Raw genomic sequence first — 27,903 nt, forward strand, 5'->3', positions numbered from 1 at the left:
GGAAAAGATAAATGTAAGCCCTGTGTCCCCACCCCTATGGATCTCATAACAAGGCAACAGTTTCCAGGGACAGAGAGGATTTCAGGATTTGGGAGGAGGAGTGGGGGATGGTACGTTGGCTGTGGGGGTGGATTCAGTCCAGAACTCTTCCTCCTGGAGGTCTTATTAATGTGTTTGGTTTGGGCACCTGAAGCTGCAGACCGTGGAGGGAGTATGGCTAGCTGCATATACCTTCCTGGATATGAAGCCTAATGACCAGACCAGGCCTATTAGCTGCCCCAGTAAGCTGGGGCCTCTGTGGAGGGTGTGGCAGGGCCAATCAGGGCCTGGCAGACAATAGGTCTGGCCTGGCCCCTGACCTTCCAATCTGAGTTCTTTCTGGGAGTGGGCTTTGGAGGGCACTCCACTGACATCAGTAACTGCCTTTGATCCAGTGTGAATGTTGATGTGACCCTGGATACTGGTCCGTGAGCCTCACAGCCCACACTTCGCTCTAATACATGTTCTCTGTGACTCACCAGAGTGATCTTTACCTCTATGTCCCCAAGTCAGAATTTGGGAGCCATTTTACCTCTCTCCTTCCTGCATCCCCCATTGTCCTCCCATCCAACAGTTATGTTGGTCTCATTGGCTCTCCAATGAGACCCCTCTTCCCAGACATCCAATCATCCAATGTACTGAAGCCAATTGCCACACCAGGTATGGGGACAGGAAAATGGCTGAGATAGACCCCCTCTGTGGATGGGGTCCAATGTGTGCATGCAAGTGTGTACCTGTACACCCATGCATGTGGACCCAGGGGTGCAGAGGGTGCAGAAGTCGTGTCAGGCTGGTGGGCAGAGCCCCCAGAATACTTCTGAGGGGCAAATTCCAGGGGAGTTGAGCCTCCCACCAACCTGGGACGCAGAGAGGAACTGCTTTGAATTGCCTAAATCTGACTGTTGCTCAGAGTGGATGTAGGAAGAGGAAATACCTCAAATCTTGGGTTCCAGTCCAGTCTTTGAGTGCCTTGCTGAGTGACCTTAGGCCAGGTGATGCCCTCTCGGAGCATCAGTTCCCCATGTCAGCTCTATGCCTTTAACTTCCCTAATTGTGTGGTTTGGGCCTGCCAAGGATTTGATTTTGTAAGGTGACTGGCAGGGGGCCTTGGGAAGGCTCATCTGCCTCTTGCTTTGAGCTTAGAAGCATAGCTGAGCAGGGGACCAGCAGGCAGTGATGGCGTCAGAGCCCAGTGAGGGGGGGGGGTGCGGAGCTGGAAGGGCAGATGCCAGACCCCCCAGGACTTGGTGGGAGGTCGGCCTCCATTGCTCGCTGACATCAGGGCTGGCAAACGTGGAGGGAGTTGGGCCAGGTTCAGCAGCCCTCACCTCCCTCACAGCTTGGAGTTGAGCTGGAGAGGATGGGGGGTGATTTTCAGGGAGAGCCGGGAGGACCTTTTGGCCTAGGAGCAGAGTGGCAGCCTCCCCGGATCTGTCTTGGAGCCAGCTTCATAGATAGGGTCCTGCTGGACGGCGCTCTACCCCCTTCCCTCTCCAGAATTCCCCTTGTCCTCTCTTCCTTCCTCTTCTCCTGCCCCTCTTCCCTGCCCTCCTGGTTCTCTTCTCTTCTAGGCTCATCTCCAGCTACTGACTCAGTGGTCTGACTGCTGAGGGAAAGAAGCCAGGGGGATGGTTTGAATCTTGTACCGTCTGTCTTCCCAGGACCCAGGAGACGCCCAGTCTGCCCCTGACAGAGTCCCTACTTTAGCCCCAGAAGGAACCCTGCCCTGGCCCCAAGCAACTCCTAGATATTATCCACAGTGGCCCAGGAGGGACTAGGTAACTTACCTGAGGTTGGAGAGTGTGGCTGTATCCTGGGCAGATCTCTACCACCTTCCACCCACTGAGGTTCTCATCCCAGAGACCCCAGCCAGCCTCTTCTTGAGGCTGGATCCCTGCTCAGCCTCCACTCCCCTGGCTAAGTTGTCAGTCCAGGTATACGTTCAGGTGCACAACAGCCAGCTGTGGTCCAGGGATTAACAGGCCCTCCCAAAACTTTCTTTCTCGGGTTCTGTAAGGGAGGAGACTGGGTTTCTCCGGCTGGAACCAGGAATTTTGAACTCCAGGATCCTGTGTTCCTACCTCTTGGGGCTATGAGTGTTGTCTGTGGGCAAGGGCTGCTACAGCAGCATCTCTCAAGGTCTCTATCAAAAATTCCACCCGTAGAAAGAATGTGGGGAGCGGTTTGGCTCACCCTGTCCAGACGGCTACTTGGAACACATACACATTCGCACACACATGCAACATGCACGCCTTTTGGCACTTGACTTTCTCGTGAAATAATTGCTGGAAGGCTCCTTGGATTAGGTAACTCAGTGTTCCTTCCTGTCCCCACTGTGTGTGTATGTGTGTGGGGAGGGGCAGCAGCCAGCATCTGTTAGACTGATCCAGCTCCTGTGGGGCAGGGAATGGGTTAGAAAGCTCTGTGGCTCCAAATATCCTTGGAAGCTAAACAGGACCATGGAAACAAGCCTTTCAGTTTTCTCTTTCCTGTGGGTCATCTGGGTGTTCCTTCCCAGCCTGGGAGCCTCCTTCAAACCTTGAAAAGGAAAAGCTAATTAGGAGTTCTTCCCCCCCCCCCCCCAAGGATGAGATGTTCTCATTTTAATTTCAAATCAGTTTTACAATATCATCCTAAAGTCACAACTGTTTTCTTTCTTTTTCTTCTAATGGTTGATGCTTGTGTGTGTTCTGGACCTGTGTCTCTCTGGGATTAGGAATGAACAGAGCATTGGAGGGAATACAAGTCAGAGCCCTGGCCTGTGGGTAGAGGCCAGGGACTGACCTCTCATGGGGGAAGGCAGGAGATTAGTCCAAGATGCCCATGGCAGGATTTGGAGATTCCACTCTAAGCACACCCTTTCCTCCCTGTCTGCACTCAGCCTCTCCTGGATGCCCTAATAGGGAGTTCTTTGGTGAGCCTGGAGCCCTTACTGACCACGGGTGGGAAGCGTGCAAGGATCTTGCTACACAGAGTAGGAGAACTGGGCGTGGACAGCACATAATTGAAAAGACTGGAAGAGGACTTCGCCACCTGTCTCATTCTCCTTGAGGTCTGGTAATGGGCAAAGGCCCCACAGGTAAGTATGTGCACGTAAGACACTGGAGATGATGGGGACTTGGTGAAAGTCCGAACAGTTCTGAAGACCACTGCTGCTGCTCTCAGGTCTGAGAAATGGGCATCCCCAACTCCAGTAGAACCCAGGTCCTACAGGTGAAAAAGAAGGCATAGCCCTCGGTTATGGTCCCCAAGGGCCAGGGCCTTCTTCCGGTGGATCCTCAGCGCCCCCCCCCCCGCCCCCAGGCCGCACGCTGCTCCTTCAGGGTCAAGAGGGGCTCGGACTTGAAACTTCCCAAGGCTTTGCTCCCCTGGAGAGGATAGGAGGTGGCAAGCTCTCCATCCCGCACTACAGAAAGAATCTCCAGGGGCGGGGTGTCCCTGAGCGGGACGGGCCCCGCCCCCACAACCCCGCCCCCGCGTGGCGCCCATTCCCGGGGCTCACGGGTCCCGCCCCGCCCTGCCTCCGCCCCTCCGGCCGCCCCTCTGGCGAGGCCAGTTCCCTACGGCCAGTCGCAGCACTGAGTTGCAGAGCTCCGATCCTCTCCCACCTCCGACGCGCTCTCCGATCGGTGCACCCTACACGGCCATGGAGCCGACCCCCGACGCCGAGGAGGCGCGCAGTGTGCGCGAGGCCCTGGGTCGCTACGAGGCGGCGCTGGAGGGCGCGGTGCGCGCGCTGCACGAGGACATGCAGGGTTTGCAGCGCGGCGTGGAGCGGCGCGTGGCCGAGGCGCTGCGCCTGGCTGGTCCCCTGGCGCGCACCGTGGCGGACCTGCAGCGCGACAATCAGCGGCTTCAGGCGCAGCTAGAGCGCTTGACGCGCCAGGTGGAAGCGCTGGGCTTGGCGACCGGGCTGTCCCCTGCGCCCGGCACACCCAGTCCCCCGCCGGCGCCTGGGGTTCCGGACCGAGCGCCCCGCCTGGGTACTGCACGCTTCGCCAGCCATGCCACCTTCTCGCTGTCCGGCCGCAGCCAGGTGAGCCTAGGGGAGCGCTGCACACAGGTACGGGATCATGCGCGTGCGCCAAGGAGTAGGGTTCAGCGCCTTGGTGCGTCCTTCCCTCTCGAGTGCGTGCGCTCTCTAGCTTCTTTTGACCTGCAGGCTGGGCCTCCGCCTACCGTTGGGACTTGGTAGCGGGGGTCGCACCACCACTCCGGAGTTGGAAAGGAAGGAAGAAGCCTGCTTAGTCTGCCCGCTGCACCTGTCTCACACCCCTTCCCTAATATGGAGTCAAGTCCTGTTTGCACTGGGTTCTGCCTCCCTCTTCCCACAGCCCCTCAACTCTAAGGGACTGGGCGCTGAGGTGCAGTCCCTGAAGGTTGAGTACCGCCTGGGGCCTCTCCTTCGTATTGGAGTGGTCAGCACCCCCCTAACCCAGCCCTCCACTTCCATTCACGCGCCTCGTGTTGCTGCTTCACTGAAGCCTGACCGCTCAAGTTATAGATTAACCTAAACTGAGAACCTGAGGGGTGTGTGTGTGTGTGTGTGTGTGTGTGTGTGTGTGTGTGTGTTTTGGGGAGGGATGCAGTCTGATCTGGGTTGGTTTGGGATCTTGCATACATTGCAGGGGGCAAATGCCTTACCGTGAAGAGAAGGCGGGGTGGGTACAGGTATTAAGCAGTGTCTAAATTCCTGGGTTCAGTGACTGGCCAGAGGCCGGTGTAGACCAGTTAGTACCTTGAACATGGGCCTCCCGGAGTGGCAGGTCCTGGATAGAATGTTTCCATGTGTGTGTGTGCAGTGGCCCTTAGGTGGGATTTTCCATCCTGATCAGCCATGTGCTCTGGGTTGGGTTTCCAGGGTCTGAGGCTGAGTAGTCTGGCCCTGCTGCCCCTCCTCCGTGCACTCTCTCACGCACTCACATCTCCTGCTGTGGGCTGGGCTGCACCTGGGGCTGGAGGAGGGGCTCTGATAAAGCCTCTGGAGGTCCCAGCCTCTGGTGGAGAGGGCCCCACATTGAGCAGTGCTAACTGTGAACAGCCAGGGATGTTCTGCTCCAAGGAGGTCTTTGTGCTGGAGCCCCAGGCTACTAGTGCAGGTGGTATGTGGAGGGCTGTGCTTGCTGCCTCAGAAAATCTAAAAGAACTTGCTGGCCAGGGTGAGCCTCCATGTGTAAGAGTGGAGGGTAGAATTGTGCCCTGGATACTGGAGAGAGGAGTTGGGCTTTGTCCCAGTGCCCCGCTTGAAGTGTCTGGAAACATGGATACACTTAAGTCTCTCCTATGAGCATGAGAGTTCATATGTCCCTGGTATAAAATCACCACTGTGGGCTCACACGTGCCTAATAAACTATGTCATCGATTGTTTCTGAAGTATTATTTTAACACACATCTGCTACTTGTCTGTTTATGGAAGCAGCTGTCCAAGTTTTAAGAAAAATAATCTCAGAGTCATACATACATGTAGATGTGTACACATTTAGAAGTATATATGTGATTCTCTTTAGTTGTGATTTTCTTCAATGGGAATTCACCATTCACCAGGTCAGGCTAGCCCTCCTAGTAATGGGAATGGCATTGGGGGGCTGGATAGGGAAGGGATAGGATTCTCCTTGTATCTGGCAAGCTCCCTCAGAGATGGATAGAGACCAGTAACTTAATTATGATGATCACAGGAGAAAGAATGGGTCTCATCTGGGGCAGTGGTGTGTGGACAGATTGCCTTGGACAGGGTCAGGGTAGAAACCAACAGGTAGGGTAGTTTTAGGACATGAGAATGGGGGTGGGGAGAATAACCCTGTCTTGGGGGACTATTGGGGTTGCAGATCTGGGTGGGGGGGTTGACTGGGAGAGGGTTGTGGGGCATCCAGGTGAGGTTGTCTCAGTGCAGAGGGATCCATAGATCAAGGCTGGGAGTCAGGGGGCTTATGTGAGCAGAGCTGGCAGTTGGAGTTGTAGGGTGGATATGGTCTCCAGGTCCATTGCAGAGAAGGGGCCCTGGACAGAGGCAGAAAATTTTGAAGCAAGTGAAAACCAGGTCACAGAATTGCCAGAAAGCAAGAAGGACCTGGAGTACCCACTCTTAGAAATCCAGAGAGGGGAGTCCTTCTGAAGAAGAGGTTGGGGTCAGGGATGCTGTAGCTGAGGATAGAGAGCCAGTTGGGGAGTAGTAGGTTGTGGATTTCAGAAAGGCCCTGGAGGCAGGGAGCAGCAAGTGTAGCTGAGCGGGCAAGCGCAGTGGGTGGAGGATGGCTGGCCTCCAGTTGGGCCAGAGGGTGTGCAGCCCTTGAGTCTCAGCTTCCTGGGCCTGAGGCAGCTTCCCCTGCCTGACCCTAGAGGCACTGGTCCCCACTGCTCTTGCAGACTATCCTCTCAGCAGCACTGACAAAGGTCTGAGACAGCTTCTGGTAATGAAGGGGCCTGAGTAGAGCATGCACATGCTCCAGATTGTGTGCTGTGACCCACAAGCAGCCTATGATTGGGTATTTGGTCACGAACAAGGAATCAGGGCCTCATGGCAAAACTGGAGTGTGGACAATGAACACTCACAGCTGCTGATGTCTGGCCTTTCATATTCCATGTGTGTATGTGTATGTGTGTGTGTGTGGGGTGATTCTGGGCCTGAGGGTATATCATCCTGTGCATACTCCGTGTGTGGTCAGACCTTGTGGAAGCTGGTGTTACACTGTCCCTCAGAAACAAGCAATGGATTTAAACACCTTTTTGCTGGGGACAGTTGGAGTTGGAGATGGGTTGTACTCAACATATAAATGTGCTCCAAACTCAATTCAGAAGGGATTGATCGAGTAATCCACTTTTGAGTGCATACACCTTGGTCTTGCTATGACATGGGAGGAGGGGACACAGGTCTGAACTTAATGACAGAGGATGATCAGGGGCACTCAGGGAGGATGCAGAAGCCTGAGACACTGGAGCAGACTTTTGGAGCATTTGCTGCGAGGCTTGGGGGCATATCTTCCCAGCTAAATCTCAGTTTCCTTGTATCCAAACCAAGGCGGGTTGATCAACCTTGAAGGGCCCTGTTGAGCAGGCTGGGTAGTTAGTGCCCAATTAGTTGGGTTAACAAAAGTGTCCTGGAAGCCATTGCCATTGTGTGGCCATGAGGAGGGAGCCAGGAGCCCCCTGGGGGCCTGGGATGGATGGTCACAACCTGAGGCCAGGCCCACTCCCCAGGAGGACAGGTCCACTCCCCAGGAGGCTGACTTAGGGCTATTCCCTGGAAATTTCAGCTCCTGCTTAGCTGGAGCTGCTGGGTCCCCATGGCTGAGGCAGCACAGTCCCTCAGGAACAATTGCCAGGAGCCGGGTGTCAGAGGCCCGACCAAGAAAGAAACCAGACTCTCGCCTTATCTGCCTTCCTTTCCCAGACCCATCGTGTGATAAGAGAGTTTAATGCTTTAGGGAGAAGTTTGAATTGAGTCCTTTAAAACTGTGGTGTGAGTGGAGGCAGGGCAGGGCGGCCCTGTTAACCATCTTGGAACGGGGTTCTGCCTGTCATGGGCTGTGCCAGGCACACATGTTGTCTCCCGTGTTCACGTATGAGCCTGGGTGGACCAGGAAACACAGAGAAGGCCTAAATTATTCCCTCCCCCACAAAGATGTTAAAAAAAAAAACTTCTTCAGAAAGAGGGTCCTTTCTCCCAGAGTTCCTGAAATTGGACTTATCTCATCCCCTGCTTTTCTCCTGTGAATTTTAAGGCCTGGGCTTCCTCACGGGTCACCTTCCCCTCTCCAAAACAAAGCAGATTTGGGGAATCTTGGGGGTGCCAGGCCAGCTCAACAGGACCTGTCCTCAGGGCCAGGGCTTGGCAGTACTTTCTGTACTGAACCCCGCACACAGAGGTTCCTCCCTAGGACCCTCCCCAATAGCTGGGGCAGGTTGCCCCCCACCAACAACACCCCACTGGAGGAACATGCCAGAAGCCCCTAGGGTGGGCTTGGTCCCTGGAAGAATAGCTTGCTCTACCTAGCTGGGCTTGGCCCTTTGGTCTCAGGGCTCTGTGACAGTCCCTCTAGGGGATGGTCCAGTCTCGCACCTTTACCTCCCTGTCATCTGGTTAAGACGGGTCACTGCGGCCAGAGCTCACTCTGACCAAGTCTTGGGAGTCAAGTTTGTCTTGTTGTCCTCAGTCCTCTGACAGCCCAGAGTGCTTTGTGGATAGATCCCTGGAGTGGGGCAGGAGATCCCAGTCCTAACCCTTGACGTAGACATTGCCTTCAGCCACAGTGTGAGTTTAAGGGCATCCTTTCCCTTCCCTGGACTTGATTTCCTCGTCTGTGTGATGATAGATTGGAAGGTGGCCTCTTGGTCTGAGGCCTGGGTGGAGTCCTTTCTTCAGGTGCGGAGTACTTTGTAGTGTGGGGCAGCGGGCAGGGGGACATGGGAGTCAGGACCAAGCTCCACACCCTAGCTACTGCTGCCCTGCTAGCCTGAGTTAGCCCAGCTTCTTCTCTTCCTTCCTGTGCTGGGGACCCCTTAGCAGGCGTTTGTCCAGCTGATAAAGAGGTGCACAACCTACTTCCTTCCTGGTCCCCGGGGCAGCATGGGTGGTGGGGGCCTGCAACATGCAGGGACAAGCGGCTTTGGGGGACTCCCCCATAAAGACCTACATTCCTGGGAAAATGATTTCACCATCAACCTGTCCCTCTAGGCCCCTTCCTGGACCTGTGAAACCTGTTGAACCAGAGTGGGGTAGATGGGGGGACATGAGACCCCAGAGAGAGCCCTGGTGACAGTGGGGGCTTGGGTTTCGGCTGACCTGGCTGGTTCTCCTCCCCATGCTGGCTTGGCTTCGGGTTAGCAGTGTGGCTCTGGGAATGCCCTTCCTACTCTGGAGTATCAGGAGACACCCTGCCCTTCTCCAGGGGTCCTGTGTCCACCAGGCTTGGCCTCTCTCCTCCACCCTTCTGAATCAGAAGTTGAGGGCTTGCCTCCTTTCCCAGGCCAGGCTCTCCTCAGGTTCTAGGTCCTGTCCTCTGTCACTTTGCCAGGTCCCCACCTCACAGATGGTCCCCTCAACTTGCTGGAGCCTTTCTCTCAGCCTGTCAGTGTGGTCCTGCCTGTTTCATCTGGAGAACACCCCCAGACCCTTTTTCTTGTTCCCCTTGCATGACCAGGATGGGTGGCTGGAGATGAACCTGCAGCCCAAGCTGCCAGCTCCTTTCTCTATCCCAAGGTTGTCTTTTGCTCTCACTCCTAGGCCTCTGATTCCATTTTGATAACCATCACCAGTGACCTCTTTTTGGCTAAACAAAAGGGACACGTTTTCCTTAACATTCTAGTCCTCGACCTCAGGCTGCCTTTGGACACGTGGCCTTCTTGATTCACTTCCCTCCCTGGCTTTCTCAATGTCCTGCTGGGTTTCTTCCTCACCTCTCTGGCTGCTCCTTCTATTCTCCCTCACAGATATCTCTTCTGCTTCTGAGATGTGGGTGCCACATCTCAGGTCCCCCGCTGCCCCTGTGCTAGCTCTTCCTCTACTGACTCCCTGAAGCCCGTGGATCTTGTGACTCCTGTTTCCCCATCATCCGTCCTTTCTTTTACCCATTCGGGCTCGAATATCCAACTTACCTCCTTAACTCCCTGATGTTCCAGGGACCCCTGACACCCATCATGTCTGAAATGGAAATTATTTTGCTTCCTCTGCACTCAGTCCCCAAGCCTGGGCTTGGAGCGGGCAGGACATTCTCTCTCTTGCATCCATCCCTCTTCCACTTGGATTCCTTTCTCCCCAAAGCTCTGAGTCCTTGCCCTTGCCCTCCCACACTCTTGCCCCATGGCCCTTCCTCAGATCCCCGCCTGGGACTGTTGAGTTGATTTCACCATCTGGACTCTCCCATTCATTCCACTCTCTCTGGCTTCTGAAGGATGCCTAAAATATGCCTTTGGCTTCTTTTTGCCTTAGGAGTCAAGTCCAAGTACTCCTGGCAGGAAGCTTGGGTTGTGGGTCATGCAGGATCAGAAGGCCTGGGCCTTGATGTCTCTCTGCTTGTGCAGCCACGGGTCTGCTGAGAATGGCTTCGGCTCCTCGTGCACCTAGCTCATTCTGGGTTTGGCCCAGGCACCCCTGCCTGTCTCTGGGGAACCTCCCTGCCCCTTGGGGCTGATGTCTATCTTAGGCATCTTTGTGCTGGCTTGTCACCATCTGTCTACCTGCCAGCTTGACTTCCCCATGGCAGGGTGGGCACCCTCAGCACTGCTTACAGGAAAACCTGAGCCATCTGAGGGACAAATTATTGTCTGGGAAGCTTGTAAACTAAGGGGCCACTTTGGAGGTGTCTAGGGAGAGGCATGGCTAACCCCTCAAGCCCACCCAGTGTGGGCTTTTAATCAAGTGCCTGGTTGGGATCTGCTTCTGTCTCCCCTGGCCAGGCTGACCCCAGCCTCACAGATACTGACACACCACACCCGTATTAGGAGGCGATGGGACCTAGGGGGAGAGGACTTCCCCTGGCCACACAGCCTGGCTGTTCCTCACTCTACAACCCTGTCAGTGCATGTCCCCTTTCTGAGACCTCAGGTTCCACCCATTTGGTAATTTCTCAGATGGCACTTGCATCATCTGCTCCTGTTTTTCAAAACGGAGACTCAGAGGGGACATGATGTGTCCCAGGTCATACAGTGGGGTTGGCAGTTCAGCCAGAATCCCAGGCTTCACCCCGCTACCCCGCCTCTCCGTCTTGGCTCTCTGTCTGCCTCCTGCTGGCCCCAACCCCTGCTGCAGCCCAGGGAGGGTGGAGGGGTGGCATGGAGCCTATTAGCTCCTGCACTCTGCACATCTGGGAAGTCTCATGTCACTGCATTTAGTGGAAAGGCCTCAGCATGACGGGGGCCTCTCCTGCTGCTCATGCTCCGGAGGACCTTGTACCTCCTGGTTCCTGCTGCTCCCATGTGGGTAGCCAAGCTGGGGTGGCCCAGCTGGGAGGAGAAGGGTCCAGGTTCTCCTGACTCTGGTCATTTGGACCAGCCTGAGGGGGAGGGGTGGAGCTGCCTGACACTGCTTCAGAACCCTCCACCTTGACCTCTGTCCTTAGCTTTTTGTTTGGGCTCTGGGATGAGCCCTGAGAGGCTCTGCAGCTGGGGTGGGTTCATCCCAGCTTGCTCTTGACCTTGCTCACCACTGTATCTCCTGGGGCCTGTTTTCTCTCAAAATGAGGGCTGTTCACCCTGCCTGAACGAGGAGGGGTTTAGGAAGTGGTTTTGGGGGTGGGCAGCTGTCTCAGTGGTGTCACTGTCTCAGCAGAGCGTGGACCATGATGAAGCCGGCGAGCCAGAGGTGAGACGAACCTCAAACTCATGCATCGTGGAGAATGGACACCAGCCGGGTGCAGGTAGGGATGGAGGGATGGGAGAGGTGGCTGGAGAGATTTGGGCATCAGGGCCTCGGCCAGCCATTTGTCCCAGCCATTTCTTGGTTGGGGGGAGGGAGGACTTGAGCCTGAGCCACAATAGGCAGAGAGCTTCCAGGAGGGCAGCCTCATTTGGTGTACAGTACAACTTTTTAAACACACAGGGAAAGGGGAGATCTTGGAAGGTAGTGAGCTTCCCTGTTTCTAGAGAAAAGCAAGCCGGGAGCTGAGGAATTGTCCAAGCAATGAAGTGGACAGAGAGTGGCTGGCTGGCCAATTAGTGTTTATTGAGCTGGCTATGAGGGGAAGATGAGAAGAATCGGCTCTGTTAGAGCAGCAGGATATCCCCAGTCAGGGAGGTCAGGGGCCCTTCCTGGAGGAGGTAGGAGGAGGGCCAGGGAGGCTGAAGCCCTCCTGGGGACTCTGAAGCTTCTCTGGCTGCCATGACTGATCCTTCCCTGCTGGTCACATGTTCCAGGTCCAGGCAACGGACCCCCTGAAGTTGCCCAAGCTTTCTCGGCACCAGAGCCCCCCAAGCCTCGACCTGTGAGCCTCTCCTTGCGGCTGCCTCACCAGCCAGTCACGGCGGTCACCCGAGTCTCTGAGAAGTTCTCTGGAGAGACCTCAGCTGCAGCTTTGTCACCTACATCTGCTGCCATCCTGGGGGGCTTCAGCTCAAGCCCCAGTGAGGCCACCACCCCCTGGACTCCCAGTCCCACTGGTATGAGCTGGAGAGAGTGGTGTGGGAGCTGAGCCCACCTCAGACGGGGAGAGGGAGGGCAGGGCTGGAGGAGGGTGACAAGAGACTCAAGAAGCCCAGGCCAAGCCCCAGCCACCTCTGCCTGTCATTGCCTGTCACAGCTTCCATTCCTGGTTGAAGCCATGGTTGCCCTGCATATTTGGCATAGTCCCCTCCGTCAGCACCCTCAGGCCTTGTCTTGAGCTGTGGTTGGGTCTTATTGGTGTGTCGTGGCTGGGGCTCTGTGGTCTTCCAAAGGTGGGTTTGGGGACAATGGTTTCTGGTCACACCACACAGGAGGCCCTGGGCTCTGCCCTTGAGCAAGGTAGGAGACAGTTTAGAGGACCTCTTGGATGTCACTGCTGTATGTCCCTATTCTCCTTTTTGCTTGGTTTGTTGAGGCCAGTTTAGCCCAGGGTTTCTGGTTTGTCCAAAGTGATGCCAGATAAATGGGGCAGGGCCAGAGAAAGGGAGGCTATGGCCAACCCTCTCTAAGGCCAGGGTTGTCATTTCTCTCCCTTCCTTCATCCTACAGAGAAGAATTCCTCTTTTATTCGATCTCTGTCAAGCTCTGGCTTCGGGACAGTGACAGCAGGCAAGCGCAAGGACAGGTGAGTCTTTCTCCCCAGGTGGCTTTTCCGCTCTGCCTAAGGCCCAGGCTGCCCAGGCCCCCTTCAGGGAGCTCCCTGTACCGGCTCAGAAGTTAGTACCCCCCTGGAGTTGGTGCTCCCCAGAACTAAGGCTGTGGGGTTGGCTGGGAGGGTGTGAGCAGGGGGAGTGAGGTCATGGGATTGGCAGAGAGATTCCTTTGGAGAAATATGGTGGCAGCTCGGCAGTTAGAAGATTGCAGGGGAGTTTGGGGTCTCAGCCCCCATAGTAGGAAGGAAGGCAGAAGGATGTCCCACTTTCTCTTCCTCCCTCCGCACTGGCTGGAGGGTCCCTCAGAGCTAGGCAGTCCTGTCTCAGGATGAGCAGATATGCGGAGAGGCCCAGGAGCTGGGGCAGGGTAGCAGGGACTTCCCTGTGTAGCAGGTACCCCCACCCCCACTCCCGCAGGCCAGCTGAGCTGTGGTTGGAACTGGGGGTGGGAGTGGGAGAGGCAACTGGGCTGGTCTTTCTATCTTTGAATAATAAATAGAGATTGTGGCTTTCTGGCCAATTGTTGGGGGCAGGGAACATCAGGGGTCTTCTTTAGTGGTGGAGGAGGGAGACTTGGCCCTGGTAGGGCTGGCTCAGGGGATACCTCCTGGCCTCCCTGGCCACCCCCAGGCATTGACACCTGCCGAGGAAAGGATTTATGTCCAGAGACTGGGCCCACCCTCCTTCCGCAGTCAGGCCTGCTGGCCTGGCCTGCTTCAGACAGCAACTCAGTTAAGAAAACCTGCCAAACCAGCTGAGGATGGAGCAGGTGGGGCTTGCTTTCTGACTGCCGCCATAGTGCCCATCCATCATGGCACAGCCTGTCAGCCTTTCTCCCACTCGGCAGGGGCTGGACCGGGGCTTAGGGAGCTAGTGACTCCAGGTCTGTGTTCCTGATATGGTGCTTCTCTCCTTAGCCCACCGCTGGTGACACCACCCCAGTCACCCCCATCCCCACAGCTGCCAGCTGTGACTCCAGCCCCTCGCCAGGGGGAGCGTCGCAGAGAGCTGGTGAGGTCGCAGACACTGCCCCGCACCTCAGGGGCACAGGCCCGGAAGGCGTTGTTTGAGAAGTGGGAGCAGGATACAGCGGGCAAGTACGGACACTCACCCCCAGTTCAGGCCCTCCTCCCCACATCAGGCCCAGCCTAGACTGGGGTCAGGCAGGCAGGGCATAGTAAGGCAGGGCCCTGACCTGTTCCCCAGGTGCATAACCTGAGGCTAGCCCTCTGGGTTAAAGTTCAAGGTCAAGGTTGAGTCACAGTGTGAGTTTATGGGGAGTAGAGACTGTAGAGGGTCTGGGTCAGGCCTGATGAGGGTCCTTCCCCTCTATTCCGATGTACCCCAGTCTTCTAAACTCCCAGTGTGCCCAAACCACCCTCAAACCTGAATTTTTCAGGATTGTCACTCCTTTAGTTTCTGGGTATGACCAGGGAGTCTGGCAGGGGTTGGTATTCCTGTTTGGAGTTGGGAGACCATGCTGCCGTTGGGCTGAACTTGTCTGAGGACCAAAGAGGTGACATGGCAGGTCTCAGGGGCCGGCTGGCCACCAACATGCTCTGGAGAGATGAGATTCTTGATCCTGCCTTTGCATATTTATTCAACCCCCTTTTTGGTGCATAGTATTGATATCTTGCAGGTGCAAGGGGGGGTGTAGGCGATCCTTGCTCAAGTCTAGGGAAGAATCTCAGCCAGGAAGATCCCCACTGACCCTATGATCAGCAACCTGACCTTAGCCATTAGGAAGTGTCCTTGGGGCCCCAAGGAGAAAACCATCCCTCCTGCCAGGAAAGAACCCTCAGAAAAGGAGGACTCCATTGGATTACCCAGTGGCCCCCTGCTTACAAGTGCAAAAGTTCTCAGGGTCCCTGGAGGGCCGCAAGGGGGTGATGATGGTTCTTCCAGATACCATCAAAGGAGGCTTATGGTACCTGGGGCTGTGCTGGGGGGCCTTAGCTGCACCCTGACCCAGTGTCTCCCTAGAGTGAGCAAACCTGGGGGCTGTCTAATTGGGTGGTGTACAGAGGTCCTCCCCGCAGCCCCCACAGCAGGCCTGCCCTTTCTCCACAGGGGCAAAGGTGAGGCCCGGGCCAAGCTAAAACGGTCGCAGAGCTTTGGCGTGGCCAGCGCCAGCAGCATCAAGCAAATCCTGCTCGAGTGGTGTCGCAACAAGACCCTGGGCTACCAGGTGAGCCCTGGCCCAAGGCCAGCCAAGCTTCATCCCTGAGCTTGTCCTCCTTGATAGGGCGAGAGCCCGCCCAGGCTGAGGGAAGGGGCTAGAGCTAGAGACATGGTCCCTTCTGAGCAGGTGTCTAGCCACCGGCAGCTTGTGCTTAGAGATTTTAGGAATCCAGATCTAGGCCTGAGCAGCCTGGTCTAGCATACCTTTAGTAGGGAGGTCTTGTTGATGAGCTGGGTGATGGTGGGCTTTGGGGCGGGGCTGGGAGCACCTACTCGTGGGATTGAATTGGGTGCTCCCACCCCTCACTGACTCGCTCCTGGCCTTGCTTGCAGCATGTGGACCTGCAGAACTTCTCATCCAGCTGGAGCGACGGGATGGCCTTCTGTGCCTTGGTGCACTCCTTCTTCCCAGATGCCTTCGACTACAATGCCCTGAACCCTGCGCAGCGGCAGAAGAACTTTGAGTTGGCCTTCACCATGGCGGAGTAAGTGTGGCAAGTCTTGCTGGCTACTAGCTCCAGGCCAGACCCCAAGTACTATTTCTGCCCCAGGTAGGGTCTGGGAGTAGGCAGGACATAGAGCCGCTGGCCACATAGTTGAGGGACCTTGAGGCCAATCAGCCCATCTTCCTCTTGTACAAATGGGAAGATGGAGGCCTGGTGAGGGATGTACTCAGTGGGGCCAGGTTTTCTCTGTGCCTGGTGTTCCTCTCTTTCTTGCTGGTGCTCAGCTTCTTGGGTGCAGCATGGAAGAATGACCACAGAGCCTGAGTGACAATGGAACAGGGTCCCTGGGGCAGTGGGCCTATCTTGTCACACTGGTGAACAGATACAATTGCTTGGATAAACCCCAGCTGCCAACCATAAGGAAATTTGGGACATTTCAAAAGTAGATTTTGCATCCCTAAATACTATTTTAGGATTTTCTGTGAAATGCTCAAAATACCAGCTTAGTTTTCTGTAACTCTAACAGAATACCGGAAACTAGGTAATTTATAAAGAAAAAAAAAGGTTGATTTTGGTTCTGGAGGCTGGAAGATCAAAGTTATAGTGCTGGCATCTGCTTGGCTTCTGGTGAGGGCCTTGTGCTGCCTAGACTCAGGATGGGAAGAGAGAGGGCAAATGGGCATATATGCAAGAGAGGAGAGGATAAAGGGGTTTGAATGCTTTATAACAACTGCTTTCAAGATAACGAACCCATTCTTGCAGGAACTATGTTAGTCTCTTCAGGAGGACAGATCACTTATGAGCCTAATGCCTCTTAAAGGCTCTCCACCCCTCAGTGCCATGATATTGGGGACCAGTCCTCAACAGGAGCTTTGGTAGGGGCAAATCCTCTTTAAACCATGGTACTTGCCTCTTCATGTCCCACTCATAGGAAGATTTAGGGAGGGAGGGAGGAGCAGTTCTGGGATTGGGACGTGCTTGAGAAACCAGTTTGGAATTGGGTTATTGGCCAAGGGCAACCCCTAGAGCAGCAGGAGAATTGGCTAAGTTTAGTCTATCTGTCAGGGCCCTGGCGGAGGGTGGGTGTCCATTCAAACTGGGTGATGTGTATTTCATAGAGGGACTCTTTCCAAAGGCGTGGGCAGGAGCGAGAGAAAAGGAGCAGGTTGTGTGCAGTAGCACGTCTGGGGTGACTGCAGTGCAGACCTGTTACCAGCCCTGGGTGGTTATCTCTCTGAAACTGGGGGGCACACAAGGTTCATGGAGTCAGTTCATGACTCTCTGATAGGAGCTGTGTTTCGGGCAACTGCATGTGGCCAGGTCACAAGACCCAGCAGGGAAAGAGCCCTGGGATCATCCTTGGACCTCCTTCCTCTCCTGCCCTCACACTCGGGGGCTGGTGCTGGCTGACCCCAGAGAGCAGGAAGCCATCACTGTAGCCCATCATAGCCCCCTGGGGGTAGAAAGCAGGGGATAAAGAGATCCTTAGAGAGAAGGAAGGCCCACTCCAAAGCTGAGTTTCCCAGACTGGGGGCACATCGGTCATTCTCTCCCTGCCTTTGGGCTCTGTGTTGTCAGCCTCTAAGGTCGATCTCTAGGGGACCATGTGAGTTTCTGGTCTGGGTCCTCAGTGCTCATATCCTCCTGTGTTGAAAGGGCCTCTCCCCGCCTTGCCTGCCCTGCTCACTCCATTCTGGGCCTGACCACCTAGCCCAGCCCCCTCATGCCAGGCCCTGAGCCTGGCCAGGGAGGAGGTGGGGCCAGTGGATCTCACACCCCACCCTGGTATGGAAAGCCCTCCTGGACCGACAGCTGCTGGTTTGCTCTGGGGCAGAATCAGGCCTCTGGCTCTGAGCTTCTCTGCCTGACGTTTTGGAATACCCGCATGGGCCTGTTGTGTCTTCTCGGGCGACGCACTAGGACTCTCAGCCCCTTTGGGGTCATAAGAACTCCATGTATACTTTAAAGCCTTGTCTTTCTTGGCTGCCTGGGATTAGTTGTCATCCTAATAGCAGAAACAGCTCTGGACGGGTGTGTTATGCAACTGGATCCAGACGAAGGTGGCGTGGTGCCAAGTGTCGCGGCACGATGTGGGGAGGGGGTGGCTCAGAGGAGGAGGCCCAGCTGCTTGCAACACAGAAATGGGGACTGTCAGAAATCAGACTGTTAGAATGTGTGGGGATTGGGGCTCCTCCTTGGGCACCTCCAGATCCACCCCTGCCGCAGGGAGGCCATGCTGGGTCTATAGAATTCTTCACCATTTATGTCCAGTGGGCCAAGCAGTGCCAACTCATGCCCTGGCCACCTTGGTCACCCTCAACCCTGGGCCAAGCTGGGCTGTGGCAGGGAGAGGGACACCCTGGGCCATGGAGTGGTGGCCTGGCGCCCCAGCTCCCCAAGAAAACAGCTTCCCTTGGCAGCTGAAGCCAGAACCATTCCAGGCTGTGCTTTCCCAGCACGAGGTTTGAGTTCACGGAGTCTCCAGACTCCAAACAGATGTTTCTTCTATTCCCGACCTGGGGGAGGGGAAAGGGGTGGTGGAAGCTGGTCTAGGCTTTGCCTTCTCCTTTCCAGAGCAAACAATGGGGTGAAATTCTCAGCCCTGCCTCCCTGCAGCCTGAGCCTGCTCTGGCTGGGGAGGGGAGGAGGCCGCTGAGATGGGGCTCCTGAGATCAGCCCTGGCTTTTCTGCTGACTCCAGGGGGGTGGGGAGGGGCGCCCCGCAGTGGGCCTGTGTGGGGAGCTTGCTCAGAGCCTGGGAAAGCGCCTCCCCGAATGAGTCACCCAGGAGATTATCTCACAGGTACAAGTCGGGGAGAGGGCTGGGTAGATGGGCCGGCCTGCCTGGGGCCTTTGAGAAGGACAGCCACTTGGACAACAGGTTAGGAAAGCTGTTGGGAATCTCGGGGACACCTGCTTGAGGATATGAGCTCTGGATGTCTCAGGTGTCCCGATGAGGTCTGCCAGCAAAATCCGAGCGGATGCACCAGGGTATGGAAAGCCATCAAAAACCATGGAGGCAGGGAACAGAGCTAAGAGAGGCGGCTTGGGAGCAGGCAGCTGGAGATGAGAGAAGCCTGGTATACCATCAAGGCATGACTTTCAGAAGGGAAAAGACAGGTGGTCCCCAAACCATGCATCCATCTAGCACCAGGGAGGGAAAGTTGTCAGCTCCTCTGGTGAGCAAGTGTCTTTAAGGCACAAGGACTGGAAACGTTTGGAGTAAAAGTGGTGTGTGCGGCCCCTCCCCCCTGCAGTTTCTGGGCCCAGAGATTCCTTGTGGCCTAATCTGTGTGAGTGATGCAGTGTTGACAGCAGAGCGAGCTTCCCTTGCCTGACAGGTGTTCAGGGCCTGGAACAGGGAGGACCAGTCCCTTTTATGGAAGGGCTGAGTCAGGCAGGCGCCTGGCCCTTCTGCACCTTTCCTCCCCACTTCTCCACAGAGCCCAGCGCAGGACGCTTCCCACTTGCCCTGCGTGGAATGTGTCCTGCTCTCCGGTTACGCCCCAGCAGAAGGGGCTTCCAGGCTATTTGTAGTCTCCATGTGTCTCTGTCTAAAACCAGACAGGAGGCAGCAGCCCGAGCCCTGGCTGTATTTAGAGCAGGCTTAAAAAATAAAAATAACCCCCCCAAAGTCCCTCCTCTGTGTCCCTTATAGGCCAGCGCTATGGTCGCTGAAGATCACAGGTGATGGGAGTAGGAGAAAGCCCTCCAAACTGAGTGTAAGCAAGTTCATGATGTAGGCCAATGTCTTGCTGTCTGGTGGCATTGGAAGGGATCTGTACTTTCTCCTTTGGATTTTTCCATGGAGTCTGAATTAATTAAAACAAGCTTGGACCATGTTTACAAAAGCAGTTCGTTTAAAATGTAAAAGGTAACTGGGGCTTCTGATATTTTGAGGCTTAATTATTTTGATAAAAGTTAATGGGGCCGGGTGTGGTTGGTACACATCTGTAAACACAGCCACACACTGGGCAGGCGAATTCCAAGTTCAAAGCCAACCTGGGCAACTTAATGAGACCTTGTCTTAAAATAAGAAATAAAAGGGGCTTGGGTGTAGCTTGGTGGGGGGAGGTGGAGATGTGTGAGGCCCTGAATTGAATCCCTAGTACTGAAAAGACAAATAAACAAACAAACATAAAAACAAGTCAGTGGGGACATCATTTCCCTTTTCTCCTACTGGGTCTCCTGAATTTTATTCATCCTGTGTCTGCAGCTTCTAGGAATCTTGTTACCATTGTAGCTGGCACCAGCTGAGGAAGAGTGTGCTCTGTCTTCGGGGACAAGTTGGAGTGGATGGCATGTGCCCATGAGGGTCTGGTGTGCACCATGCTGTGGTCTCAGATAGGGACACTGTTCTACGTGGAGGAGGGAGACTTGGGAGCTCCCCAGGGAAAGAAGTAGGTGAGGGTCAGAGATGGTACAGAGAAAGAAAAGAAAGAGCTGAGAGATGGTGGCCACATGTTACATACTATGACCCCCTGTCCCCCAAGTCTCAGAGACTCCATATTCTCATCTGCTTAACTTAAAAATGACAGTGGGGTAGGATAGGGTCTAGGTGGATGGTGGCCCAGGCTCCTGGTTGCCTTCTGGGGAAGTCACTGCCTGGCATGGGAGTAGAGGTGAGGCTCCACTGATCTCGAAGCCTTGCTGCCCGGACAGGGCAGGGGATGTGGGTTGGAGGGTAAGTGCAGCTTCTAGATGAAGGAAGGGGTTCACGCACCCTCCTCTGCACAGGTTGGACAATTCTGGAAAATGCCAGAAATCAGAAGTCAGAATTCAGAGGAGAGGGTCCTGTGCTCTTTGGGGGCACAATTAAGGAACCAGAAAGATTTCATTTTAGGAATGGATAGGAAGCTTCTCTTTCAGCATGTCAAGGGCTATTTTATGGGGAAAAATTAGACTGAGAATAACCTGTGGGGACATTAGGTAGAAAGCACAGAGGAGGGCAGGGGTTGTAGCTCAGCAGTAGAGCGTTTGCCTAGCACGTGTGAGGTGCTAGGTTCAATCCTCAGCACCACATAAAAATAAATAAATACAATAAAAGCAATAAAAAAAAAAAGAAAAGAAAAAGAAAGCACGGAGGCAGAATAGCATGAGCCACATGGGCAACGGCTTCCTCAGGATTTGAGCCACCTGGAGAGGTTGGAATGGTCCCTGGAGGAAATTAGGTCCCCCTCCCTGGTCGTCCTAGAGGTGAGCAAGCCAAGGCAGGGTCTTGATTGAGCTGGTTGGGCTTCTGATTGATGTGTTTGGACAGGGTGATGTTTGAGTTCTCTTCTGAGGCTGAGGTCCTGGGGTCCCAGGGCTGTCCTCATTTAGCGTGGTGGTGGGGGGCACTGAGGCTACCACTATTGGTGGTGGTAACCTGGGCTCATGTGAAGCTTCTTTGCATACTTGGGATCCTGTAAATAGTAGGCCTGAGAGGGAGGAGAGAGAGAAGGTGCTCTCTGTGTGGGGCAGGGGAGGAGGAAGACACCGGATGCCAGTGATATTTCTGCAAGGTGAACTCAGGTCCTGGCTCCTCTGAAGAGTTCCGATTTTTTAGTCCTTGTCCACAAAGCACCTCTGCATGCCTCCCCTGTTCAGAGGGCTGACCTCCCTGACCCTGAGCTCTGGCCTGGCCTGGGGAGAGAGGGTGCCTGCTCTTTGGGCCAAACCTACTCTTTACCCAACAAAGCTGCTGGATTCTCTTACAGGCCACCCGCTCCAACCCGAAAGGGAGGCGGAGATGGGATCCGGGACAGATGTCTCCATTTCGCCTTGACATTTGGTTTCTGATAGGAGCCCTGGAGTCTGGCCAGCACCACTGAGCCAGGCCTGGTAGTAATGTTACAGTCTTTGTCTCTGGAGCACACGGTTCAGGGTGCTACCTTGGTGCCATGTCATGGTAGAAGCTGCAGGAGTCGCGCCAAGCTGGCTTCAAGCTCTGTGGTGGGTCTGAGGAGCCCTGGTTTGCTCCCTGGGGTCTTCCCTCTGGCTGGGCTCTTTGGGGTTCAAGGTGCATAAGGACATAGTGTGGAAACACAGTCTCTTCACTAACCCCATGGAAGCAAGAACAGAGGTGTACTTAATTTTCTTCTCAGGTAATGGGCACAGAAAGATTAAGTGATTGGCAAAGTCAGGATCTGAACCCAGTTGTTTAGATTTCACATTGAGTTTTCTTCTCCATGATCCTCTGCTGCATAAAGTGAGGTGTGATAATAAAAGCAACAATAGTGCCAGGCTTGGTGGTGCACGCATGTCATCCCAGTGGCTTGGGAGGCTGAGACTGCAGGATTGCAATGGAAGATCAGCAACGGCAAGGCTCTAAGCAACTCAGTGAGACCTTGTCTCTAAATAAAAACAAAATAGGGCTAGGGATGTGGCTCCATGGTTGGGTACCTCCGAATTCAATCCCTGGTATCACCCTCCTGCAAAAAAAAAAAAAAAAGCAGCAATAGTAATAATCTCCAGCAGTCATGGAGCTCTTTTGATGTGCCAGGTGCTGTTTTGACTGGTTTTCATGGATTAGCTCACTAATCCTTCATGCTACTCTGTGAGGTGGATATTATTCCAGATGAGGAAACTGAGACCTGGAGAAGTTAAGTGCCTTGTCCTCAATCATAGAGCTAATAAGAGACGGAGCTGGAATTTGAACCCTGACAGTCACGCACTGATCGGGGGATAAAGAAGACTGAGAAAGCCTGGAGCTGCAGATGCACACATAGCTACTGACAGAAGGGCACTGGCGAGTGGGACAAATGCACTCATGGTTGCCCTTTTGGATCTGCCTGGTTTCAGGCCAGCTACTCCTGGTATCCAGGAGTCCTGGGCATACTGTGAGCACAGTCAGAGGGGGCAGGGGCATTACTTGGCAGATGCCTGCTGCCCCGTCAGGACTCAGTGCTGAGATGCACAAGGCTGTGTGTCTTGACTGATGAAGTCCATTTTCCTGCGTCCCGGAGATCCCTGCGAGGCTACAGTTTACACAGGAGTCTGTGTCAAGGTGCCCAGAGTTAGACCCATGTTTCCCGGGATGTGAGGCACAGGGTCTGCAGGTGGGGGAGGAGCGGATGCTGGAGATGGGGTGACAAGATGATTTTGAGCAATTCTTTAAACATCCAGCTATGCCCCATTAGTACTTTGTAAAATTACTGTCGTGGTTCAGCAATTTATAGAAGGTGGGGAGGGGGATAAATATGAAACATGGAGAAAATATCAGTAAAGCAAAGAATTTCTGTGGAAGTGTATTTCACATATATCATCCTTCAGTATCCACGGTTCTAGGACCCGCCTTGGATACCCAAATCCACAGGTGCTCAAGTCCCTTATTTAAAATGGTGTATTTGCATATATCCTGTGCACATCCTTCTGTAGACTGGAGATCATCTCTTGGTTACTTATAATACCTAAAACAATGTAAATTCTATGTAAATAGTTGTTATCCTGTATGGTTTAGGGGATAATGACAGTAAAAAACAAGTCTGTATGTGTTCAATACAGATGTGATTCTTTAATATTTTCTTTTTAAAATTTTTTTTAGTTGTAATTGGACACAGTACTTTCTTTCTCATTTATTTGTTTTATTTTTTTTTAATATTTATTTTTTAGCTTTAGGTGGACACAATATCTTTATTTTATTTTTATGTGGTGCTGAGGATCGAAACCAGCACCTCGCACGTGCTAAGTGATTGCTCTACCGCTGAGCCACAACCCCAACCCTCTTTAATATTTTCAATCCAAGATTGGTTGAATCTGTGGATGTGGAACTTGTGGTTTATACAGGGCTGACTGTGTGTGTGCTGAAATCATGATGAAAACTATTTTTTCTTTAAGAGAAGAGTTTTTAAAATGCTAATTTGGAAGGCAAACGGGTGTATTTACTTTTTACCTTATTGGTTTTACATTTCTTTTTATAGTTTGTGCTAATTTTCCACAGGATAATGAATACATTGTTACTTAAGTTGAATTCACTTAAAATTAAAGGAAGTCTGTTGAAATCAAAATATGAATTGTAGCTGGGTGCAGTGGCACATGCCTGTAATCCCAGCTCCATAGGAGGCTGAGGCAGGAGGATCCCAAGTTCAAAAACAGCCTGGGCAATTAGTGAGACACTGTCTCCAAACCCAGAAGGGCTGGGGATGTAGCTCAATGGCAGAGTGGATTCAACGCCCAGTACCACGCACACACACACACACACACACACGCACACACAAATTATAGTACAGGTGGTTCATGATTGTAAATATGGGAGCTGGGGAAATACTGTGTTAGACAGGTGACCTGGAGAGCACTGGAATGCTGAATTCTGTTTGGGGGACACCGAGGACATCCCAGTTGCAGAGGGGCTGGCTGTTTGCTGGGACCATCCTTTGATGGGGGCTTCTGTGTTTCAGGAATCTGGCCAACTGTGAGCGCCTCATCGAAGTGGAGGACATGATGGTGATGGGCCGCAAGCCGGACCCCATGTGCGTCTTCACCTACGTCCAGTCGCTGTACAACCACCTGCGTCGCTTTGAGTAAAGCCGTGGGACCCGGAGAGCCAAAGAGCAGCCCGGGATGGGACTGTGGGGCTGCTTGTGTTCCTGAGTCAGGATGACCCCAGGAGCAGCTGCCGTGGTGTGAGCTCACTGTTTGTTCTGTGGCGTGTGACAGCGTGCCCCTTCGTGCCCAGCCGTGTTACTGATTAAAAGTATGGCTGAGCTGTGCTGGACAGTACTACCACGGCCCAGGGCTTCCAAGAAAAAGGAAAAATTCCCAGAGAGAGAGAGAGAGAGACAGAAATTGGTGCTAAGTAATAATCTTCCTAATGAAATGCTTGCCTGTGTAGATTCCAGGATGCTAAATTATGGTTTTCCCCTCTGGTGAATTAGATACATTGGCTTGATAGGGTTCCATTGATTACCAAGTGTTTTTTTTATCAAAATACCCAGAGCCTTTTTTTTTTTTACTTCCTCACACTATTGTAGGTTCCTTTCCTCCCTCCCTCTGGGCCACTGCCAGGAAACAGACCACTTAATCAGCAGCTTGACAAAGAAGACTGAAGTCTTGGGAAGAAACAATTTAATCATGCACAGGTCCTGGGCAACGGGTGACCTTCAAGTCACCTCTACTCTCTGGGGGGGAGATGGGAAGGCTCTTGCCTGGGTCCTACAATGCTCCTCTTCTTCCCAGGAGGCCCAGCAGGGGTTCAGCTGAGGATAGGCTCTCTGGAAGCTGACACTTTTGGGGAAGGGTAGACCCTTTGTGCTGAGTTTTTATTTGCATCTTTTTTAGAGGATTTGCTGCAGGTATTTATAAGAAGTAATTCCATCTGTACCACTGACTCATTTGTACATAAAAAGATGTGCTGAACTTGGCTTTTGGAATCTGTTATTTCTGTTTGGGAGATGTGAGTTTTATGAATAAGAGACTGCGTATATTCAAATGAAGATCTGATTAAATCCCATTTGAACTGTTCTTGCATCAAAACCGCTTGCTGGAGAAGTTGAAAATGACATTTGCTGTCTCCCAGTTTGCGTGTCGGACACCCATCTCCATGTTGTCTAAGGAGCATGAACAGAAAATTCCCCTTACAGATCTGTCCGTTGGATGTTGAGAAATGTGTTATGATAAACTGTGGCTCAAGATGGAACGTTTTGGGGGAGTTTTTTTGGGGGGAGGTTATTGAAAAAAAATTTTTTTTCATGATGCTGGAGATCAGACCCAGAGCCTCACCCACACTTGGCAAGTGCTCTACCACTGAGCCACACTCGAAGCCCCTGGTGGCCCATCAAAAGTGCAGGTTTAATTTCATGGCTGTTCGGTGGTAGGATTTAAAATCTTTTTTTAAATTATACATGGGCACAATATCGTTATTCTGTTTATTTATTTTTATTTTTATATGGTGCTGAGGATCGAACCCAGTGCCTCACATATGCAAGGCAAGCGCTCTTGTCACTGAGCCGCAACCCCAGCCCAGTGGTGGTAGGATTTTAATAGAAAAATTTTTAGATTCTATAAAGCTGTAGCCATTACCTTATACTTATTCAAGAATCATTGTATAACTGGATTGGATTTTTGTCCCTGGATTTCTAAAACTTGTCATTAAGGAGCTAATATGGATCTTCCTCTCAAGCAATAGGCTCTAAACACTGGCGCCAATGTGACATCATGGAGATGCATGTACATCCCTTATGTTGGGTGCTGGGGGCAGAAGATCCTTGGTGGTGGGGGAGTTGGGGAGGTTGGAGGGCCATGGAAGACCTTACAGGTGACTGAGCAGTACTTCCAGTAAATTTGTTTGCAGGTTTATTTTATTTTTAATTTTTTAATTTTTAAATTTCTTTCTGGTGCTGGAACCCAGACCTTGGACATACTAGGCAAGCAAACTACCACTGAGCTATACCCTAGTCCTTAGTGGATTTGTTTGTTCAGGCCTTGGCATCTTTTGGATTCTCGCACAGTGGGATCCATTCCCTCTCTAGTTCTGCTGTTGCTCATAGGCTTGGGAAGGTGAGCCCTATTATTAGCAGAGACACATACTGGAGCTTAGAGTTTCAAAACCCGAAGCCAATGCGGGAACACCAGGGCTCTATAAAAAGCATGCCTATGTGTTACCAAGCACTCACACATGTTGAATGGAGCTCTCCTGAGTTGTAGACGTGCCTTGCCCCCTCCACACATAAAGTACAGCAGATCCTGCTGGAGTGGGGAACTGTTTCTCTTAAACTTTAGGAATGGTTCCCCTTGTGTGTCTCTTGCAGAATAAGAGGGACTAGATATGTTTGAAGTCAGTTCCGTGATGCTCTTTTGATGGGGAGGTGGAATGAGGGATCATAGGAGTTAATGAGTTTGAAACCTGATTTCCTCTAGGACATAGCATGAGTGTTCCAAAATGGGGAGGGGGTGCAAGCAGGACCCTCACTCTCCAGACATTGGGGACACCACCATTTTAAACTGGGATTACGTGCAAGTTCCCATTTGTAGAATCGGAATCCTCATTGCCTCTATTATGGGATGGAGGGTTTCACATTTTTTTTTTTTTTTTACCCCTCTCCTGAGAGAATCATTTCTTGGAACGGTTCATACGATTCTTCTGTTTTTCCAGAGAGGTTTCTTTCACCTGGATTTTGTTAAAACTTATTAAATCTGACCAAAGGGGCTTGTATGCGTTTCCCTGAAGTGAACGTTTCACCAGAGCCAAGATGGGTTTTAGCTTTTCTGACAGCTGATGGATATTTTTCAAGGCGAGTGAGAGCCTCTAAGCACCTTCTGGATATGATATACACATGCTGGTGAGAAGAGAGCATACGGGCCAGGTGTTTGGGGGAACAGTTTGTTAAAGCCAACGAATTTCGCAAATGTGTTAGAGGAGGGAAAGTTCTCAGCTTTTTCCCAGTGGCAGTGGTCAGGGCTCTGTAACTGGAGGAGACCAGCGTGAGAGAACACTTTATTTTCTGCCGTTAAGTCCCATCCATATGACCCCAAGCAACTGGATAGAAGGCTGAAAATGCTGATTCAGTGGGTCGGTTTTAGGTGGGACATTTTACCGATCCATCAGAACCAACTCTGGTTTTGGGTTTCAAAAGCTGGTGACAGGTGTCAGAACTTATTCAGATGACTTGATTATACCCATAGAAATGGCCAACTGGTTTCCCTCTCTCTCTTAGCTATGGTCTTGCAGCCCCAGGATCAGCTTCTGCCAAATAAATAAATGTACTTGGTGGGATCATTTCTGGGCTATGTTGCCTCTGGCTTTTAAAGTTTGCTTTGGGCTTGCTTTTAGAGCCTTTGATCTCTTATTGCTCGGTGTTTGGACTTTCTTGAACACTAAAGAGCCCTCATCATCTTTTGAAAGAGCACATTAAGAATCTCGAAGGTGGCTGGGTCTAGTGGCTTAAGCCTATAATCCCAGAGATTTAGGAGGCGGAGGCAGGAGGATCACAGGTTCTAAGCCAGCCTCAGCAGTTCAGTGAGGCTGTAAGCAACCTAGTGAGACCCTGTCTCAAAATGAAAAGGGCTGGGGATGTGGCTCAGTGGTTAATTTAAGTGCCCTTGATTTCAATCCCTGGCACCCACAAAACCAAACAAAACCAAAACTCTCTAAGGCTTGCTTCTTCCCTAGAAAGTCCTGAAGAAGAAGGTCTATGGCTATTTCTATTCTGCAGCCTTAGAGTCCCTTCTTTCCCCATTCCTCTGAGCTATGTTCTGAGCTCTGCACTTCTTCAATGTCAACACCCAGACCCTGTGTGGGCTTTGGGGAGTCTGTGGATGTCTGAATTAAATATTTTACCTTCCTCTGAAAATCTGGCTCCTTTCTCAGAAGCCATCACATCCCATTGGCCTCATGGACATTCTCGGGTCCCCTTTGGACCTAGACATTGGGGGCTGTTCCCAAAGCAATTCACTTGCTTCCTTCCAGGCATTGCAAACTGAGCATTTGTGAGATCCCTGCCAGCAGGGGCTCAAGATTTCCCCTTCTCTAGAGTGTCCTGAAGTTTCAGAAATATTGGTATTCTCCATGGTTT

General features: G+C 52.7%; 1 protein-coding gene across 3 annotated transcripts; it reads left to right on the forward strand.

Moving 5' to 3' along the window:
* Positions 1-3,561: 3,561 nt before the first annotated feature.
* Smtnl2 (smoothelin like 2) lies at positions 3,562-24,748 on the forward strand. 3 transcript variants are annotated; one of them, XM_040269523.2, is made up of 8 exons: positions 3,562-4,102; positions 11,303-11,390; positions 11,887-12,129; positions 12,683-12,758; positions 13,704-13,883; positions 14,857-14,974; positions 15,301-15,452; positions 23,791-24,748. In XM_040269523.2, the coding sequence occupies exons 1-8, from the start codon at positions 3,686-3,688 to the stop codon at positions 23,915-23,917; spliced, it is 1,401 nt and encodes a 466-aa protein (XP_040125457.1). In that variant the 5' UTR covers positions 3,562-3,685; the 3' UTR covers positions 23,918-24,748. The 3 variants fall into 3 exon arrangements, with proteins under 3 accessions (XP_040125457.1, XP_040125458.1, XP_005337381.1); XM_040269524.2 differs by having other exon boundaries at positions 3,562-4,075; positions 11,300-11,390; XM_005337324.5 differs by having other exon boundaries at positions 3,563-4,075.
* The last annotated feature ends 3,155 nt before the right edge of the window (positions 24,749-27,903 follow it).

The sequence above is a fragment of the Ictidomys tridecemlineatus genome, chromosome 3, assembly GCF_052094955.1.
Source record: "Ictidomys tridecemlineatus isolate mIctTri1 chromosome 3, mIctTri1.hap1, whole genome shotgun sequence".
Classification (NCBI taxonomy): Eukaryota; Metazoa; Chordata; class Mammalia; order Rodentia; family Sciuridae; genus Ictidomys; species Ictidomys tridecemlineatus.